This window comes from Gracilinanus agilis, chromosome 2, assembly GCF_016433145.1.
Source record: "Gracilinanus agilis isolate LMUSP501 chromosome 2, AgileGrace, whole genome shotgun sequence".
Lineage (NCBI taxonomy): Eukaryota > Metazoa > Chordata > Mammalia > Didelphimorphia > Didelphidae > Gracilinanus > Gracilinanus agilis.
In genome coordinates this window covers 556,529,483-556,548,582 of record NC_058131.1, presented here as the reverse complement: position 1 = coordinate 556,548,582, position 19,100 = coordinate 556,529,483, and the positions used below count along the sequence as shown (strand labels likewise).

Sequence of the window (19,100 nt, the reverse complement as noted above, 5' to 3'; positions counted from 1 at the left end):
TCTCTCTCTCTCTCTCTCTCTCTCTCTCTCTGTCTCTGAATGTCTCTCACTCTCCCTCTCTGTCTCTCTCTGTGTCTCTCCCTCTCCCATTCTCCTCTCTGTCTCTCTCTGTCTATCTCTGTCTCTCTCTCTCTCTCAACATTTAGAATTTGGAAAGTCCTTAAAACTTAGATGAATGACCTGGGTCTGTAATATTGGTGAACATTTATTTAGCACATTAAGATTCACAAAATGCTTTACATATATTATCTCATTTGATCCTCAACATCATGACATCATGATAACCCGTTGAAGAGGGAGGTGGTCTACTTCCTCCCAAAGGAAGCCCCTTTTACTTTTATTCAGCTTTAATTTTTAAACAATTTATAAGAATGATTCTTTACACAGCTCTGGATCTATGTTTCTTCCAATTTCCATGAAATACTCAACATTACTTAAGCATTTATATTTGAATATATTGTCAGTTTGGTTGTTTTCAATAATGCTCACTTTGTCTGTGGCATTTATGAATCTCTGCAGGTAGCTGGAGTTTTTCTACCTGGGCCCCAATGGAAGTAGTCAACAACATTACTGAGTTTGTATTCCTAGGGCTGTCCCAGGATCCTAAGATGCAGCTGATGTTCTTCTCCCTGTTCCTCCTCTTCTATACCGTGATCATAGTGGGGAACCTGCTGATCCTATTCACAGTATGCTTGGAGTCTAAGCTCCATACTCCCATGTATTTTTTCTTAAGTAACCTCTCCTTTGTGGACATTGCCTACTCCTCAGCCACAGCCCCTAAAATGATTGCAGACTTCATCTCAGAGGACAAGACTATCTCCTATTGGGGCTGTGTTACACAAATGTTTACTTTTCACTTCTTTGGCTGTGCTGAGATTTTTGTCCTCACAGTAATGGCGTTTGACCGCTATGCTGCCATCTGCCAGCCTCTACGCTATAGCACCATCATGAGTGTCAACACCTGTGCTGTGCTAGCCTTATTGTCTTGGGCAGGTGCCCTGGGCCACTCATTTGTGCAGACCCTTCTGACTTTCCAGCTTCCCTACTGTAGTGCTCGTGTCATCGACCACTATTTCTGCGATGTTCATCCTGTCCTCAAACTTGCCTGTGCAGATACCTCCTTAGTGAACCTGTTAGTGGTGGCCAATAGTGGTCTCATCTCCCTGGGTTGCTTCCTCATTTTACTAACCTCTTATATGGTTATCCTACTGAGCCTCCGGAAGCACTCTTCAGAGAGCCGTAGAAAGGCTCTTTCCACCTGTGGCTCTCACTTGACAGTGGTGACCTTCTTTTTTGTCCCATGCATCTTTATCTACCTTCGTCCATCTACTACCTTCCCACTAGACAAGGCAGTCTCTGTGTTCTATACCACTATCACTCCAATGCTAAATCCCCTCATCTACACTCTAAGGAATGAGGATGTGAAGAATGCTGTGAAACGCTTGTGGAGGCACAGGGTTTTGGGGGAAGGAAAAAAAGGTTGAAATAAATCAAAATTAAAGAAACATAAAACCATTTGGGACACCCAGAGGTCAAACCACTCCATAATAGGGTGAATCCATTGGGTTTAATATTTCTAGAAAATAATTATACTCTCAAGGCAAATTTAACTACCTAAAAAGCTTCTTTTCTATCTACCATGGGTAGTTGTATTTTGAGGAATCGGGAATAAGACAGTAAACCCCAAGAATTATTACCTCTCTGGGGTCTATATTTTTCTCTGATTTCACTGATAATGAAACATTTCTGGGAATCATGGCTTCAGAGACAGAGAGAAAAGATTTTAGGATCATAGCTTAAGCAGTTTTAGAGATCTTCTCTAGTCTGATTTTACTTTATAGATGAAGTTAAGACTTAGGGGAGAAAAGCTTTGTCCATTTCACAGTGGTATTGAGTCACTGGATCTCAGAGTTGGAAATAATCTCAGAAATCATCCATTCCAATCCAAAAATTAAACAAGAATTATATTGACAATATTCTAGGTTGGTGGTCATCTAGCCTTTGAATTTCAGAACCACAGAATCTTAGTGTCCAAAAGGACCCCAAAGGACCTTTATTCTAACTCTCCCTAACCCTTTTTTAGTCCACATGTAGTCATCTTTCTATCATTCTCAAGAGTCATTTTGCTTCTACTTGAAGACCTTCAGTGAAGGGTCATCCATTGTTTACCAAGAAATGACCTTTCATTTCTGAATAGCACTACTAAGTGGTTAATAAGAAAATAAATATTATCCTGAAACTAACTTTATCTTTCTGGGGGTGGGGAAAGGACAAAAACAACTGAACATTAGGTATTCTCTAATTTAAAGTTATAGAAAAGAACAAAATAAAATTTGACATTTATAAAAGTTTACATAATTTACATAATAAAAAAGTTTATATAAATTACCTTTTGAATCCCAAGGCTACCCCACCAGTTATGTAGTATAGATATTATTATTAACCCTATTTTACAGAAGAGGAAATTGATGCCCAGAAAGGTTAAGTGATTTGGCCCAAGGCCATATAGTTATTAAATGTCAGGGGTGAGATACGAATCTAATCATCTTTCCACTATGCCACAATGACTTTAGTAGAAGAAAGAAGGGAAAAGTGGAAGGAAAAGAAACTATTATTTAATTGAGCTTCATGCATATGATAATTGAAGGGAACAGTTTGGAAATTAAGAAGATTTACAACTGGCACATTTTATGTTATCCTAACAATTTGATGCTCTTGTAGCCCCTGCTTATTTTACTGTATTTGTGTATTAAATGAATTTTACCTCCCTGAAATGGTTAAAATAAAATAAAAATTTTTACATTTGAATTTATCAAGCCTAGAAAATGTGCTTATGTTTTGGAAGAATTTTAAACAAAATTTATTTTTTGCTGTTAAACAAAATGAATCTAAGATTTGCAAAGCACTTTATATCTACACTATTTCATTTGATATTCACTCTGCACTATGAATATCCACTGTGAAGCAGATACCCTTATTATCATCTCCATTTTACAAATGAGAAAATTGAGGTTGAGAGATGTTAAATGGCCTGACCCTAGCTAAAAAAGTGTGTAAGGCAGAATTGGAGTCCCACTCTTCAGAGACTCAAATCCAGCTCTCAAGCCAATATTTCATGTTGCCTCTTTATTACTAATTAATAATACTGAATAAGTTAGCATGTATATATCTTTTTAATATTTACAAAGTGTCTAATAATTATTATTTCATTTTATCCTCTCAGCAATTGTGAGAAGTAGGTGTTATTATAATTCCATTTTAGAGATGAGAGAATTGAGGAAAATTAAGGTTAAGTAACTTGCCTAGGGTCACACAGTAAATAAGTGTATCTGAACTCACATTTTCTTGATTCCAGATCTAGTGCTCTAGAATTATATCATGCTGTGCACTCAGTCAAGATGATGAACAATTGATCACTATTCTTACTAGAAATGCCCCAGAATTAGCTCTCATTAACACTAACCTGGACTATTGAAATAGCCTCCCTTATATGTCATCTTGCCTCTATTCTCCTTTTTTCAGTCTATCTTCCATGCTGTTGCTAGGGGAAAAAATCTTACACTAAGATATGATTTCTATTTATATGAATCCTCTGCTGTTGGAATGCTCAGTTCTTTACTTTGAATTTTTTTTTCATCTAACACATTTATTGCAAAGCTTAAAATATTTAAATTGACAACCTATAAAATAACTGTTTGCTGAATTATGCCTTCTATGGTGTAGAGAGGTGAAAGAGAGGCTGAAAAAAAGAAACCTTTTTTAATGCATAGATGTCAAAAGAAAAAGGATCAAAAGGAAACATAGAAAAGCACGATACTTTTCAAAGTTACATACTAAATTTCTCTTATGCATTAAGAAAAGCAAGTTGTACATAATAGAGATTTGAGTTTTTTTGTAAAAGTTTTTTTTTCTGTTTTGCTTTATGTATGGAAATGCTTGTTTTATTTGGCACTTGTTAAATTCAGAACAAAAATAAAGAACATTTAAAAAAGAAAAAAGAAATCATAGGAATGAATTGGAAATCATAAGAATCAATTGAACCTAAGAATAATACTTAGGGAGAGGGTGGAATACTAAATGGTCTAAGATGATATGGGGGGTGGGAAAGAGAGAGGTGAATAGTAGGGGACACCAAGAGAAACAAGTGAATAAGAAAAAATAGGATATTCTATTACACACAAAGAAGGCATGGGAATGGGAGGGGACAAACACTATTATAAGAAGGAGAGGAAGAGAGCATTAAGAGGTAATATTTAAACCTTACTCTCAGTGTAATCAACCCGGAGAGGGAAGAGTAGCTATATTATCCATTGGGATATAAAACTCTATCTAACCCTACTGAGAAAGTCAGAAGGTATAAACCAAGGGGAGCAGGGGAGTGGGGAGGTCAAAAAAGGGAGGGGAGAAGAAGGGGGAAGGAATTCATTAGGCCTTTAAAAATAAAAAGAGGGGAATAATAAGGGAGGGGGTAGAAAGGGAAGCAATCAAGGGAGGGGATAAGGGATACGGGCTTAAAGCAAACCACTGGTTTAAAAGGAAATAGTGTAAGAAGAAGAGATAGAACTAGGGGAGGATACAAAAATGTCAGCGAATGCACAACTGATAATTATAACTCTGAATCTGAATGGGATGAACTCTCTCATAAAACAAGCAAATAGCAGAGTGGATTAGAAACCAAAATTGTACACAAGTTTAAGGTTAAGGGCTTCAGCAAAACCTTTTGGGGGTCAAATGAGAAAAAGAAGGCAGGAGTGGCTATTATGATTTCTGACAAAGCCAAAGTAGAAATAGATATGATAAAAAAGACAAGGAATTTCATTACATCCTGATTAAAGACAGTATAAACAATGAGGAAATAACACTGCTCAATATGTGCACACCAAGTGGCATAACATCCAAATTTATAAAGGAGAAAATGGCAGAGCTCAAGAAGGAAATAGATAGTAAAACCATAATAGTGGGAGATCTAAATATTCCTCTTTCAGATCTAGATAAATCAAACCAAAAATAAATAAGAAAGAGGTAAGAGAGGTGAATGAAGTCCTAGAAAAATTAGATTTAATTGGTATGTGGAGAAAAATAAATAGGGACAAAAAGGAATACATCTTCTTTTCAGCTGCACATGGGGACATTTACAAAGATTGACCATGTAATAGGACATAGAAACATTGCAAACAAATGCAAAAGAGCAGAAATAATAAATGTAACCTTCTCAGATCATAGTGCAATAAAAATAATAATTAGTAAGGGTACCTGGACAGGAAAATCAAAAACTAATTGGAAATTAAATAATATGATCCTCCAAAACCAATTAGTCAAAGAAGAAATCATAGAAACAATCAACAATTTCATTGAAGAGAATGACAATGATGAGACACCCTACCAGACTCTGTGGGGTGCAGCCAAGGCAGTACTCAGGGGGAAATTTATATCCTTGAGTGCATATATTAACAAATTAGGGAGGGCAGAGATTAATGAATTGGGCATGCAACTCAAAAAACTAGAAAGCGAGCAAATTAAAAATCCCCAGATGAAAACTAAATTAGAAATACTAAAAATCAAGGGAGAAATTAATAAAATCGAAAGTAAAAGAACTATTGAATTAATAAATAAGACTAGAAGTTGGTATTTTGAAAAAACAGATAAAATAGACAAAGTACTGGTCAATCTAATAAAAAAAGGAAAAAGAAAACCAAATTGACAGTATCAAAGATGAAAAGGGAGACCTCACCTCTAATGAAGGGGAAATTAAGGCAATCATTAAGAACTATTTCGCCCAATTATATGACAACAAATATAACAATTTAGGAGATATGGATGAATATTTACAAAAATATAATTACCTAGATTAACAGCAGAAGCAATAGAATTCCTAAATAATCACATATGAGAAAAAGAACCTGAATAAACCATCAAAGAACTCCCTAAGAAAAAATCGCCAGGGCTTGATGGATTCACAAGTGAATTCTATCAGACATTCAAAGAGCAACTAATCCCAATACTATACAAATTATTTGATATGATAAGCAAAGGAGTCCTACCAAATTCCTTTGATGACACAAATATGGTACTGATTCCAAAGCCAGGTAGATCAAAAACAGAGAAAGAAAACTACAGACCAATCTCCCTAATGAACATAGATGCAAAAATCTTAAATAAAATACTAGCAAAGAGACTCCAGCAAGTAATTATGAAGATCATCCACCATGATCAGGTGGGATTTATACCAGGAATGCAAGGATGGTTCAACATTAGGAAAATCATCCACATAATTGACCATATCAACAGTCTAACAAACAAAAATCACATGATTATCTCAATAGATGCTGAAAAAGCCTTTGACAAAATACAGCATCCATTCCTATTGAAAACCCTGAAAAGTATAGGAATAGAAGGACCTTTCCTAAAATAATAAACAGTATATACCTAAAACAATCAACGAGCATCATATGCAATGGGGATAAATTAGAAGCCTTCCCAATAAGATCAGGAGTGAAACAAGGATGCCCATTATCACCTCTATTATTCAACATAGTACTAGAAACACTAGCAGTAGCAATTAGAGAAGAAAAAGAAATTGAAGGTATTAAAATAGGCAATGAGGAGACTAAGCTATCACTCTTTGCAGATGATATGATGGTCTACTTAAAAAATCCTATAGAATCAACTAAGAAGCTTGTAGAAATAATCACCAACTTAAGCAAGGTTGCAGGATACAAAATAAATGCCCATAAATCATCAGCATTTCTATATATTTCCAACACATTAGAGCAGCAAGAGATAGAAAGAGAAACACCATTTAAAATCACCCTAGACCATATAAAATACTTGGGAATCTATCTACCAAACAAACACAGCAATTATAAGAAAACAACTACAAAACACTTTCCAAACAAATAAAACTGGATCTCAACTATTGAAAAGCCATTGATTTCTCATGGGTAGGATAAGCTAACATAATAAAAATGACCATTCTACCCAAATTAATTTACCTATTTAGCACCATACCTATCAAACTACCAAAAAACTTCTTTACTGAATTAGGAAAAACTATAACAAATTTCATTTGGTATAACAAAAGGTCAAGAATATCAAGGGAAATAATGAAAAAAATGTGAAGGAAGGGGGCCTAGCAGTACCAGATATTAAACTCTACTATAAAGCAGCAGTCATCAAAACAATATAGTATTGGCTAAGAGACAGAAGGGGGGATCAGTGGAATAGACTTGGAGTAAATGACATCAGCAAGACAGTGTATGATAAACCCAAAGAGCCCAACTTTTGGGACATGAATCCACTATTTGACAAAAACTGCTGGGAAATTTGGAAAACAATATGGGAGAGATTAGGTCTAGATCAACATCTCACACCCTACACCAAGATAAATTCAGAATGGGTGAATGACTTGAATATAAAGAAGGAAACTACAAATAAGTTAAGTGAACACAGAATAGTATACTTGTCAGATCTCTGGGAAAGGAAAGACTTTAAAACCAAGCAAGAGTTAGAGAAAATTACAAAATATAAATTAAATGGTTTTGATTATATTGAACTAAAAAGCTTTTGTACAAACAAAAACAATGTAGTCAAAATCAGAAGGGAAACATCAAATTGGGAAAAAATCTTTATAACAAAAAACTCTGAGAGGGGTCTAATTACTCAAATATATAAGGAATTAAATCAATTGTATAAAAAATCAAGCCATTCCCCAATTGGTAAATGAGCAAGAGACATGAATAGGCAATTTTCAGGTAAAGAAATCAAAAGTATCAATAAGCACATGAGAAAGTGTTCTAAATCTCTAATAATTAGAGAAATGCAAATCAAAACAACTCTTAGGTATCACTTCACACCTAGCAGATTGGCTAAAATGAAAGAAGGGGAGAGTAATGAGTGCTGGAGGGGATGTGGCAAAATTGGGACATTAATGCATTGCTGGTGGAGTTGTGAACTGATCCAACCATTCTGGCTGGTAATTTGGCACTATGCTCAAAGGGCTATAAAAGAATGCCTGCCCTTTGATACAGCCATACCATTGTTGGGTTTGTACCCCAAAGAGATCATAAGTAAACAGACTTGTATGAAAATATTTATAGCTGTGCTTTTCGTGGTGGCAAAGAACTGAAAAATGAGGGTATGTCCTTCAATTGGGGAATGCCTGAACAAATTGTGGTATATGCTGGTGATGGAATACTATTGTGCTTAAAGGAATAATAAACTAGAGGAATTCCAGGTTAACTGGAAAGACCTCCAGGAACTGATGCAGAGTGAAAGGAGCAGAGCCAGAAGAACACTGTAGGCAGAGACTGATATACTATGGTAAAACTGAATGCAGTGGACTTCTGTACCAGCAGCAATGCAATGACACAGGACAGCTCTGAGGGATTTATGGTAAGAACGCTACCCACATTCAGAGGAAGGACTGCAGGAGAGGAAACATAAAAGAAAAACAACTGCTTGAATGCATGGGTTGAGGTGGACATGATTGGGGATGTAGACTTGAAACTACCACACCAATGCAACTATCAACAATTTGGAAATAGGTCTTGATCAATGACACATGTTAAAACCAGTGGAAATGTGTATCGGCCATGGGTGGGGGGAGTGCGGGGTGTGAAGGGGAAAGAAGGAGCATGAATCATGTAACCATGTTAAAAATGAATATTAATAAATGTTTTTAAAAAAAGAATCAGTTGGACCTTTCATAAAATAAATAATATCTAAGACCAAGAGCAAACATTATCTCTTAGAGGTATAAACTTGAATTCTTTCCAAATAAACTATCCTTTTGTTGGCTGAGTAATAGTTTCGTTTCCTCATTGCCTATTCTAATGCCTTCAATTTTTAATCTTTGTCTTATTGCTATAACTAGCATTTATAATAAGATATAGCTCTGTGGACAATAGAAGGGTTTATTTGAAAAACCCTAGAGAAATAATTAAAAAGTAGTTGAAAAATCAACAACTTCAGCAAATTTGCAGGATATAAAATAAACCTATATAAATTTTCAGCATTTCTAACTACCAACAAAGCCCAGCAGTAAGAGATAAATTCCAATTAAGTAACTGCAGACATTAAAAAATTTTTGGGAGCTTACCTGCAAAGATAAATCTATAGATTATGTGAATACAGTTACAAAATACTTTTTACACCAATAAATATGATTCTAAATAATTTGAGAAATATTAATTACTCATGTTAGGCAAAGTCAATATAATAAGATGATAATTTTACATAAGTTAATTTATATATATGGTGCCATACTTATCAATCTACCAAAAATTAGTTTATAAAACTAGAAAAAAAACAACAAAATTCATCTAAAAAGACGAATAGTCAATAACATTAAGGGAATTGGTGAAAAAAAGATTTCAAACTTTATTGCAAAGTGATAATCATCAAAACAAAACAGTATTGGCTAAGAAATAGAGAAGTGGACTGAAGGAAAATTGCAGAATAAGGCAGCACAGTTCATAGCTCTCCTCAAGAAATTCCTCCATAAATGCCTTAAAATAATGACTCAAAGTGAATTGTAGAGATACTGAAATAATTAATACTTGGAGTAGAACAACCATGAAGCCTAAGACAACATTGGAGGACATTGGGAAAGATTTAACCACTTAAAATAATGATCTGGCCTGATTGATACTCAGGTAGAAACAGTTCAGTCAACAAAAAATAAGCCCTGGGAACAGCTATGTCAGATGCAGCTTTAACATTGAGAGCCTTCACCCAAAGTGTGGGATAAGATATAGAGTCATAAAGGGAGATATCATAATTAGAAGAACAGGAAACATATTATCTTCAAGATTTATGAATAGAATGCTGGGTTTGTACCCCCAAATGATAATAAGGATAAAGACTTGTTCAAAAATATTTTTAGCTGTGCTCTTTGTGGTGGCAAAACATTGGAAAATGAGGGGATACCCTTCGATTGGGGAATGGCTCAACAAATTGTGGTATATATTGGTAATGGAATATTTTTGAATATTATTGCTGAAGAGAATAAAGAACTGGAGGAATTCCATGCGAACTAGAAAGACCTCTAGAAATTGATGCAGCGCGAAAGGAACAGAACCAGGAGAACATTGTAAACAGAAAACGAAACATTGTGGCACAATCAAATGTAACGGATTTCTCTACTAGTAGCAATGCAATGACCTAGGACAATCCCGAGGAACTTGTGAGAAAGAACACTATCCATATCCAGAGAAAGAACTGTAGAACCAGAAATGCATTAGAAAAATATATGAATGATCACATAGTGTGATAGGGATGGGATTAAGGTTTTGATGTACTCTTACTGCAAATATGAATAACATGGAAATAGATTTTGAACAATGATACATGTATAACTCAGTGGAATTGCTTGTCAGCTTCAGGAGGAAAGAGCAGGTGGTGGAGAGGGGCAGATCATGAATCATGTAACCATGGAAAATATTCAAAATTTTAAAAAAGGGAAAAAAGATTTATGGATAGAAGAATTTATGAATAAGTAAGACGTAGGGAGCATGGTGAGATGTAAAATGAATAATTTTATTACATTAAATTAACAAGTTTTTATAAATATAAAAAGGAAGCTAGAAAATTCAAAGGAAAGCAGAAAATTTGGGGAAAATTTTATAGAGTTTTTCAGATAATCTCATGTCTCAAATACATAGAGAACTTTCTTAAATTTAAGAGAATTGGTCACTCCCCGATTGATAAATGATCAGAGATTATGTAAAAGCAGCTTTTCGATGAAGAAATTAAAGCTACATATATTTTGATATGAAAAAAATGTTCTAAATCAACATTGATTACAGAAATGCAAATTAAAAGAACTTTGAGATACCATCTTACACCTATCAGATTGGCTAAAATGATAAAAAATGGACCAGAAATGTTGGAGAGAATATGGAAAAATTGGTCCACTGATACATTTTTAGTGGAATTGTGAATGGATCCAATTATTTTGGAGAGAAGTCTGGAATTCTGCCCCAAATATTATAAAATTAAGTATACCATTTGACTCAGGAATACCACTATTGGGTCTGTTTTCCAAAGTGATTAAGGAAAAAGGAAAAGAATCTATATGCTCTAAAATATTTATAGTAGGTCTCTTTGTGGTGGCAAAGAAGAGGCAAACATGAGAGACAGCCATCAATTAGGAATATCTAAATAAGTTATGGTATATAAAATTGTGATGGAATACTAATATAAAATACGAAATGAGCAGATTGGTTTTAGAAAAACATGGAAAGAGTTGCCTGAAATAATGAGGAGTGAAGTGAGTAGAACCAAGTGAATGTTTTATACAGTCCCAACAATATTATTTGAAGAGTAAATGTGAATGACTAAACTATTCTGAATTATATGAATATTCAAATCAACTACAAAGAATCTAAGAAGGAAGATGCTATTCATCTTGAAAGAAAGAACTGATATATGGAAGCATGTGTAGTATAATTTCATATACATAAAAAATATCTGTATCAAATATTAGTCTTCTTTAGTTCAGGGTTGAGAGGGAAGGAAGGAAATAGCTTGGATGTCAAATGTAACAAAATATAAGATAAATATTTTTAAAATGAAGAATTGGGTTGAATCAGTGGATTAGAGAAAAAATACACAGAAGCGAATTACTATAGAAATCAAATGGTGGCAATAATTCAACATTTAACAAAAATTGCTGGGAAAACTGGAAAATATTTTGACAGAAACTAGGCATACACCAGCATCTCACACCACATACCAAGATAAGATCAAAATGGATAAATGGTTTAGACATAAAAGGTAATTTTATAAATAAATTGGGGAAGTATAGAAATTTTTCTGTCCAATTTGTGAATAACAGAAGAGTTTCTGGCCAAACAAGAGAGTAGAAGGATTATAGAAAGCAAAATAGATATTTTGATTACATAAAATTAAAAAGCTTTCGCATTAACAAAACCAATGCAATCAAATTTTAGAAGGAAACAGGGAACCTGGGAAAACATTTTTGCAGCATTTCTTCTGGTGAAAACATTATTTCTCAAATTTATAGGATACTGATCTAAATTTATGAAAATAAGAGCCATACCTCAGTGGATGAATGCTCAAAGGATATGAAAGGCAATTCAAAACTATCAATAGACACATAAAAATGCTCTAAATCACTACTTATATAGAAATATAAATTAAAACAACTCTGAGTTACCACTTTTCATCTATCATATTGCAAACATAATAAAAAAAGGAAAATTACAAATGCTGGAGGGGATGTGGAGAAAGTGGGATACTAATGTGCTGTTGGTGGAGTCATGAGCTATTCTGGAAAACAATTTGGAACCATGCACAAAGGGCTATAAAATTGTCTGCACCCTTTGACTCAGTACCACCACTCAATACTATATCTGTATGTCAAAGAGATAAAAGAAAAGGGGAAATGCCAAAATGTGCAAAAGTTTTTGTTTTTGGCAAAATAATTGGACATCTAAGGGATGACCATCAATTGGGCAATAGTTGAACAAGTTCTCCCTCAATTGCTTCCTGCCTTTTAAAAAATTATTGCCATAGTCTTCCCGTGTTCTAGGACTCTGAAGTTATGCTATAGGAAGCATAGATCAACTTCCTAAATTATTCCTTGGGGTATGAGATTCCTACCTGACTGGTTCCAGATCCCCAAAGAATAAACTTTCTTGGTAACAACCAATATTAGCTAGCTCATTATTATTCTGGAGCAGAAGTTTCTATATATTAAGCTACAGGGAATAACAATTCTCTGCTGCAGATGGGGAAGGCTGAGTGTCCACTCTGCCTTCCCCACAGCCCACAGCTTCTCCAGGACCTTCCCAGCCATCAATAGGTGGGAGAAATGTTGTTGCTCTCTTGATATGTAGAGGGACTGCTGGATCTTTCAGGCAAAGGGTTGGATGTGTTTTTATTAGTGGCTGTGTAGAATTCTTAGATGATAGCAAGATAGATCCAGAAGTTTACTGGAGGGCCAAGGAGAACTTGAAATCTGTAGAGAAGGCAAATTGTCAGAGTTCCTGATGAGCTGATTCTAAACTAATACTGCTAGTAGTAGCTATGTGAGAGTGATGAGAATGAGACCAAAAGGGATAGATGTTATTGCTTGATAATTCCTTCAATTCACCAGACTAACTGTTACCCTTAACTCAGCCAATCTGTGCTCCTTCCCTAAATTTCAGGCAGAATTATGACTGATAATAGACTCAATGTATTTGGGCATTAAAAGGGTTTTAAAGACCATAAAAGTGCATATTATCAGGATATCTCATCCTTCCCATGTAATTATTCCTTTTATTAGGGGAATATCTCTTCTGTCTGGCTCTAAGCCAATTACATATGATTGAGTCTGGGTACCACTGAGGTACCTGTTCATTCCATAATAATCCCAGAGAATTGGGTAAGACTATCAAGGTTTGCTTCTCAGTCTTTCTTTTCTAGCCTAACAGCTTCCTTGTGCTGCTGCCCCTCTGTAAAAGGTCCTTGTGGAAGTCAGGAGCAGAAAAGCAATGCAGGTACATGAAACATACAGAATCTAGAGAATCATAGGCTAATATGTTCTATCACTGCCTCTAATGTTCTTAGGCATCTCAGTATCCCCATCTGTACGATAGAGCAATTTTGTATTCTTATGGGATCTTAGCATTGAGAGATCTGGGTTCCAATTTCATCTTGGATATTTATTAGTTCCGTGACACTGGGCTAGTAACACCCTCTCTGGGTCTCAGTTTCCTCATATGTAAAATGAAGGGTTTGGACTTTATGACTTCTAAAGTCATTAGAACTTCCACATTTAAATATGTGTGTTTTCATGATCATTATTTTACTTGCGAGGAAACTAAGCCTTGGAGAAATGAAGAGACTTACCCAATGTCATTCAGTTAGTAAGGAGCAAAGGAGGTATTCAAATCTAGGTTCTCTGTTATAAAATTAAGTGGCTTTTCCATGGAACTACAAAGATTTTACAGGATAAGATTAATTAAATTAACATAAGAAAATGCTTTATTCCCAGAAATAAGAAAAATCAGTTCAACTTCTTTCTCAGGTCTTATTGTTTTTCTTTGTTGGGTCATGGTCTTTTGAGTATGTGTCTCTTGTTTTCTCCTTTTCTCTTTCTCCCACATCTCTCTTAGTTTTTCTCTTTGATTGCTTTTTGCCATCAATCTCCTTTTCTTTTCATAGATTAAAATTATTGCACTAGCAAGTATCTAGCACCTTCAATTTAATTCAGTTAATTTCAAGTTTATCCAATTCAAGTCAAATCAATTCAACCACATTTATTCATTTTACAGTTGCCAACTAAGGCTCAAGAGGTTAAATTCTTGCCCAAAGTCACATAGCTAATTAGTGGTAGAAGTAAGACTCTAGTCTAAGTCAAGTCTCTTGGGTCATTACCTAATAAGAACATAGAATTAGCTCTAGAAGGGACTTTGGAAGCCATCTATTCTACTCACTGTGCCCCCCCTTACATTATAGGGGAGAAACTGAGGATGAGAGTCTTAGTGATATCCCCAAAGTCATACAACTACTTAGTGAAAGTCAGGATTTGAACCAAAGTTCTCTGACTCCATTTCTATCAAACTTCCTTTATTCATAACACCAAATAACGTTTTTAATGTATTTTTCTTCAGTTTCTTTGATTTACCTAACACCAAATCTATACATTTTAATGTGTCTTCCCCTTTTTTAGAAAACCCTCTTCTCAGTTTGAAGAGAGACACTAGGCTAGAGCTTAATGAGCTAAATTATTGGAAAGATTATTGAACACTAAGTTAGGATTTGCATTCAAGTCCCAGCTCTGTCACTAATTGCACTTCATTTTCTTTATCTGCAAAACTACTGTCACAGGAGGATCAAACACAATAGAGAATGGAACTTTCTTTGTATGTTATACATTTTAATATAAATCCAGTTATGATTATTGAATCAAATTCAGTAATTGTGTTTATTGGATAGTGATCTTATGTAGACAAATCCTAGTCAAAGACTCAATGCCTTTGGAACATTGGAGGAACATTAGAGATCATTTGGGTTAATACTTTCATTTTACAGATGATCAAATCTTCCTTCTGTTCACATTTTGTTGTTTCCTGATAAACCTTTCCATGTATCAAGGCTTAAAATCCCCATAACAGGATCATTTCTCTCAATCTCATTATTTGAAAAAGATTTATCTCCTTCCCTCCCCAGGATTAGACACTTACAATTCTAAACAGAAAGAAAATTGGAGGATATGAGCCCACTTGACAGTGGTAGAAACTGAGCAGGAAGAAAGTGTCAAGTTTTAATTTCATTTGTTTCAGTAGGGTTGAATGCTTTTTGATCAAACCATTTCAGACCAATCTGAGTAGATATTTTTCCCACCTTATTGCCAGCACCGTGGCCCCAGAGACCAACTATTTCTGTTTATTCTCAGAAGAGGTATAGGGCTGATGCTTCCCTCCTTCTTTGGTAGTCACCTTTCTATCTGCCAAGAAAACTTATTTCTACTCCACCTTTGCCTTCTCCTTCCTCCAGTTTTCCCAGAGACCCAACCACATGGTTCATTCAACATTCTGACTTTCCTTTATTATTCTCAAAGAAGATACCCTTGGGATTTTCTTCAATGAGATCCTAAAGCTTTGGTCATGGAAAGGGGCCAGATTGAATGCTACTTCTGTGCCTTTTAGTTTCCCTCAGGACTTCTGGCCTCTTCATGTGTTCTTCTGGGAGTAGAAAAAGCAGAAAGTTGTTAGGTATATGACTACTAATTAACAAGTGTCCATTATGAGCATGAAGTATAATATCTTAGTTTATTTGGTTTAGTAAATGATCTAGGGGCAGGCTGTGGTGGTCTTTCCAGACTGTTGAGATTGCTAGCATCACCCCTGTATGGACAAGAACCCAAAGCCCAGCCAGACTCACTGGTGCACAGCTGGATCATAAGAAAGGGTACATCTCCACACTAGTCACCATTTTCCCCAGTGCATTGCCTCCCATAAGGTTGCAAGCTCACAGTTATCACACTTACAATCTTGATGTGGTCTTCAGTATTTGAAAAGCTCTTCACTATTCATCTCCAAATGCCCCGGTCAGGAAGCTTAAATATAGATTTTGGGTTAACTTGGGGTTCATATTGCTTTTCATCCAGAAGCTGTTGTTTGTTTTTTTAATGAAGTAAAAATTCTTTTACTAGTTACTGCAGTTACTTCCATAATCAAAATAGATATTTGTTTTTTGTTCCCTAGCAATAGATGCATGATTTTGTTTGTGGTTTGCAACCCTTAGGAGGGACATGAAAACCTCAGAATAGTCAGCTAGTTTAAAACCTCATCACCTCTATCCTAGACTATTACAATAGCTTCTTAGTTGGTGGTCTTCCTGTTTCACATCTCACCTTTCCTCAATCTATCTTCCATATACCTGCCAAAATGATTCTCCTTAAGTTTAGATCTGATCATATCATTCCCATATTTGGTAAACTCCAGTGGTTCTCCATTAACTCTACCATCAGACAATATTTCATCTTTATCTCAGTATTTAAAACATATTTTGTATAAAATTTATAATGTATATAATTATCAGTACAATAATTTGCACATATAACTTACAAATGAGTAAATATAAGCATGTTGGGGTGATGCTAAAAATGTTAGTGATGGAATAAATGAGTTTGGAGACCACCACTGTAGACAACAAAGTGTCACAGAACAGACTTGGATATACCTGTGCTTTAGGAATGAAGGAGTAAAGGAAAGAGGAGGGGAAGATAACAAGAGGGAAAAAAGGGAGGAAAGGGGAAGAGAAGAAAGGAAAGAAGAAGATTTAGGGAGCAGGAAAGAGAAGGAATAGAGACAAATAAAAATGAAGGACAATAAAAGGGAAGGGAGAAGAGAGGAAAGAGAGAGAATGGAAAGAAAGAAGGGAGAGGGACAAAGGAAGAGAGGCTCCAGGAAGAATCTATGGATAAGACTTTAAGGATCATCCATCCTAAGAAGTCAGGAAGAGGCTAACGAATCAGCAAAGGACACAGATAAAGAAAGAACAGTAAAAGAGGTAGGTGGGAACCATAATAATAATGGAGTTTTATGTCACACTTCAAAGAACATTTTATATAGATGTATTAATGTATGCATGCATGCATTTATATATGCTTACACAGGTATGTATATATGTATATATATACACCTTTTTACACACAAACACAATCATGTATGTGTATATATGTACATATATACACGTGCACATTCACAAACACAATCTGTACTCTTAAGGAGCTTAGATTCTAACAGGTAAGACCAGAAAATCCATATTGAAGTATTCCCAGAAAATAATTACTAGCTATGGAAATCCTTCTCTTCTTTTAAGTCTAACTAAGCACAGCTGCCTTCTCTTCCATGAAGCCTTCTTTAATCTTCCCTCTCCCAATCCACTGCCAAAAGGGACTGCTTCCTATTTACAATTCTTATAGTCCTTTGCCTGAACTTCTCCATCATCCTTTTATGAAAAGAAGAGTAAGTAGGAAGTATAGTATTAAAGATTTTTAAAAAATAATATTTTATCTCCCCCAATTACAGGGACAATTTTTAACATTCATTTAAAAATGTTTTGAGTTCTAATTCTCTCCTTCCTTCCCAAACTCCCACTTTCATACTTTACCATCCCTCTCCCTTCCCTGAGCCAGTAAACACTCCAATATAGGATCAAAGATGTTGAGCCTAAAGGGACATTGCAGACAATCTAGTACAAAGCTCTCATTTTACAGATGGGGGAACTGAGACCTAAGAAAGTTAAGTTGCTTAACTAAGGTTTCACAAGTACAGAAACCCTTGCTAGCAGGATATTTCAATCCAGATCTTCCTACACTAGAGAACATCCTCTTTCTACTGTATAACAACTGGATGTTGAGGGAAGGCAAGACAAAGTTGATCAACTCCAGCTTCAGCAAACCCTTTTCAATCTTTTCCTGGAGACCATTTGTACAGATAGAGATCTCATAGGGATCAAAAGGGATCTTCTCAACATATCTTCATCCAACTACTTTGCCTTTTTGCTAAGTGAGACTCCTGGGATTTTTCAAGGTCCTACACTAGGGACTAAGCAGTATGAGAAATGCTGGAAATAATTTTCTCAAAGTACAGAAGCAATTTGGCAAAGTAGATAAGAGATTGGTTTTGGAGTCAGGAAGATCTTGGGCTCAAGTCTTGCCTGTAATATACTCACTATGTGATTATGCTTAAGTCCTTCATCGCCTCAGTGAACTCAGGGAACTTTCTAAATTTATTAAAAGCATGGAAAAGCACTTACTAAGCACCTCTTGTTTTCCAGACACTAAACTAGAGGGTGGAGAAATAAATACAAAAATGAGATAGTCACTGTGCTTATGAAGCTTGTCTTCTAACAGGGAGAGACAATTTACATAGGGGAGAAAGAGAAAAATAAAGAATATTTTGTTCTGGGAAGGCACACGGATTGTGAATGGAACCATAGAGCAGTGAAATGTCATCCTTTCAAGTGCCAATGATAGAATTTAGAAGGCGGCAGGGCAGATGTCTGGTTTCTTGGTGGATTGCTATGGAGAGAGGTAAAGCATACCTTGTAGCTGGCTAAATACTTTGGATTATATAACTTTGACTCACTCATTCACTAAACAGAACAAGTCATTTATAGAATAGAAAGTTCCAAAAAGGAATAGATTATTTTTTGAAATAATTTTGAAATAATTTTTAATTAATTTCAATTAATTAATATTTTGAAAATAAAATTTTGAAATTATTTTGAAAAAATTTAATACAGAAAGTTGGGTTGATGGGGGTATGGAGGGATGATGGAGATCGTCCTGACCCAACCTTGGCTACAGCAGGTGGAGGGAGGTAGGATAGGGTCTGGCAAATGGCAAAGTTGCCCCAGGAGGACCTAATTTCCTGGAGAACTACTGCTGGAAGAGATGTGAAGCAGGAAAACAAATGACACAGGAATGACCAATTAGCAGATCTATTTCAGTGGTAGGGCTTTCTGGATTGGGAATTTTGCACTTAACAACTCTATTGGAATCACAAAAGAAATGAAAAGAAAAGGAACAAAAAGCCCTGAAGCTAATTAAGTGTCTAGAGGAGGGCATCTTAAAGATA

The 19,100-nt window shown here is 35.3% G+C and overlaps 1 protein-coding gene across 1 annotated transcript; it reads left to right on the top strand.

Annotated features, from left to right (window-relative positions):
• Positions 1-548: 548 nt before the first annotated feature.
• LOC123236069 (olfactory receptor 4S2-like) lies at positions 549-1,484 on the top strand. The gene has a single exon (XM_044662329.1). The coding sequence runs from the start codon at positions 549-551 to the stop codon at positions 1,482-1,484; it is 936 nt and encodes a 311-aa protein (XP_044518264.1).
• The last annotated feature ends 17,616 nt before the right edge of the window (positions 1,485-19,100 follow it).

Coding starts and splice junctions, on each gene's coding strand:
- LOC123236069 (XM_044662329.1), top strand. CDS start 549: ATGGAAGTAGTCAACAACATTACTGAGTTTGTATTCCTAGGGCTGTCC.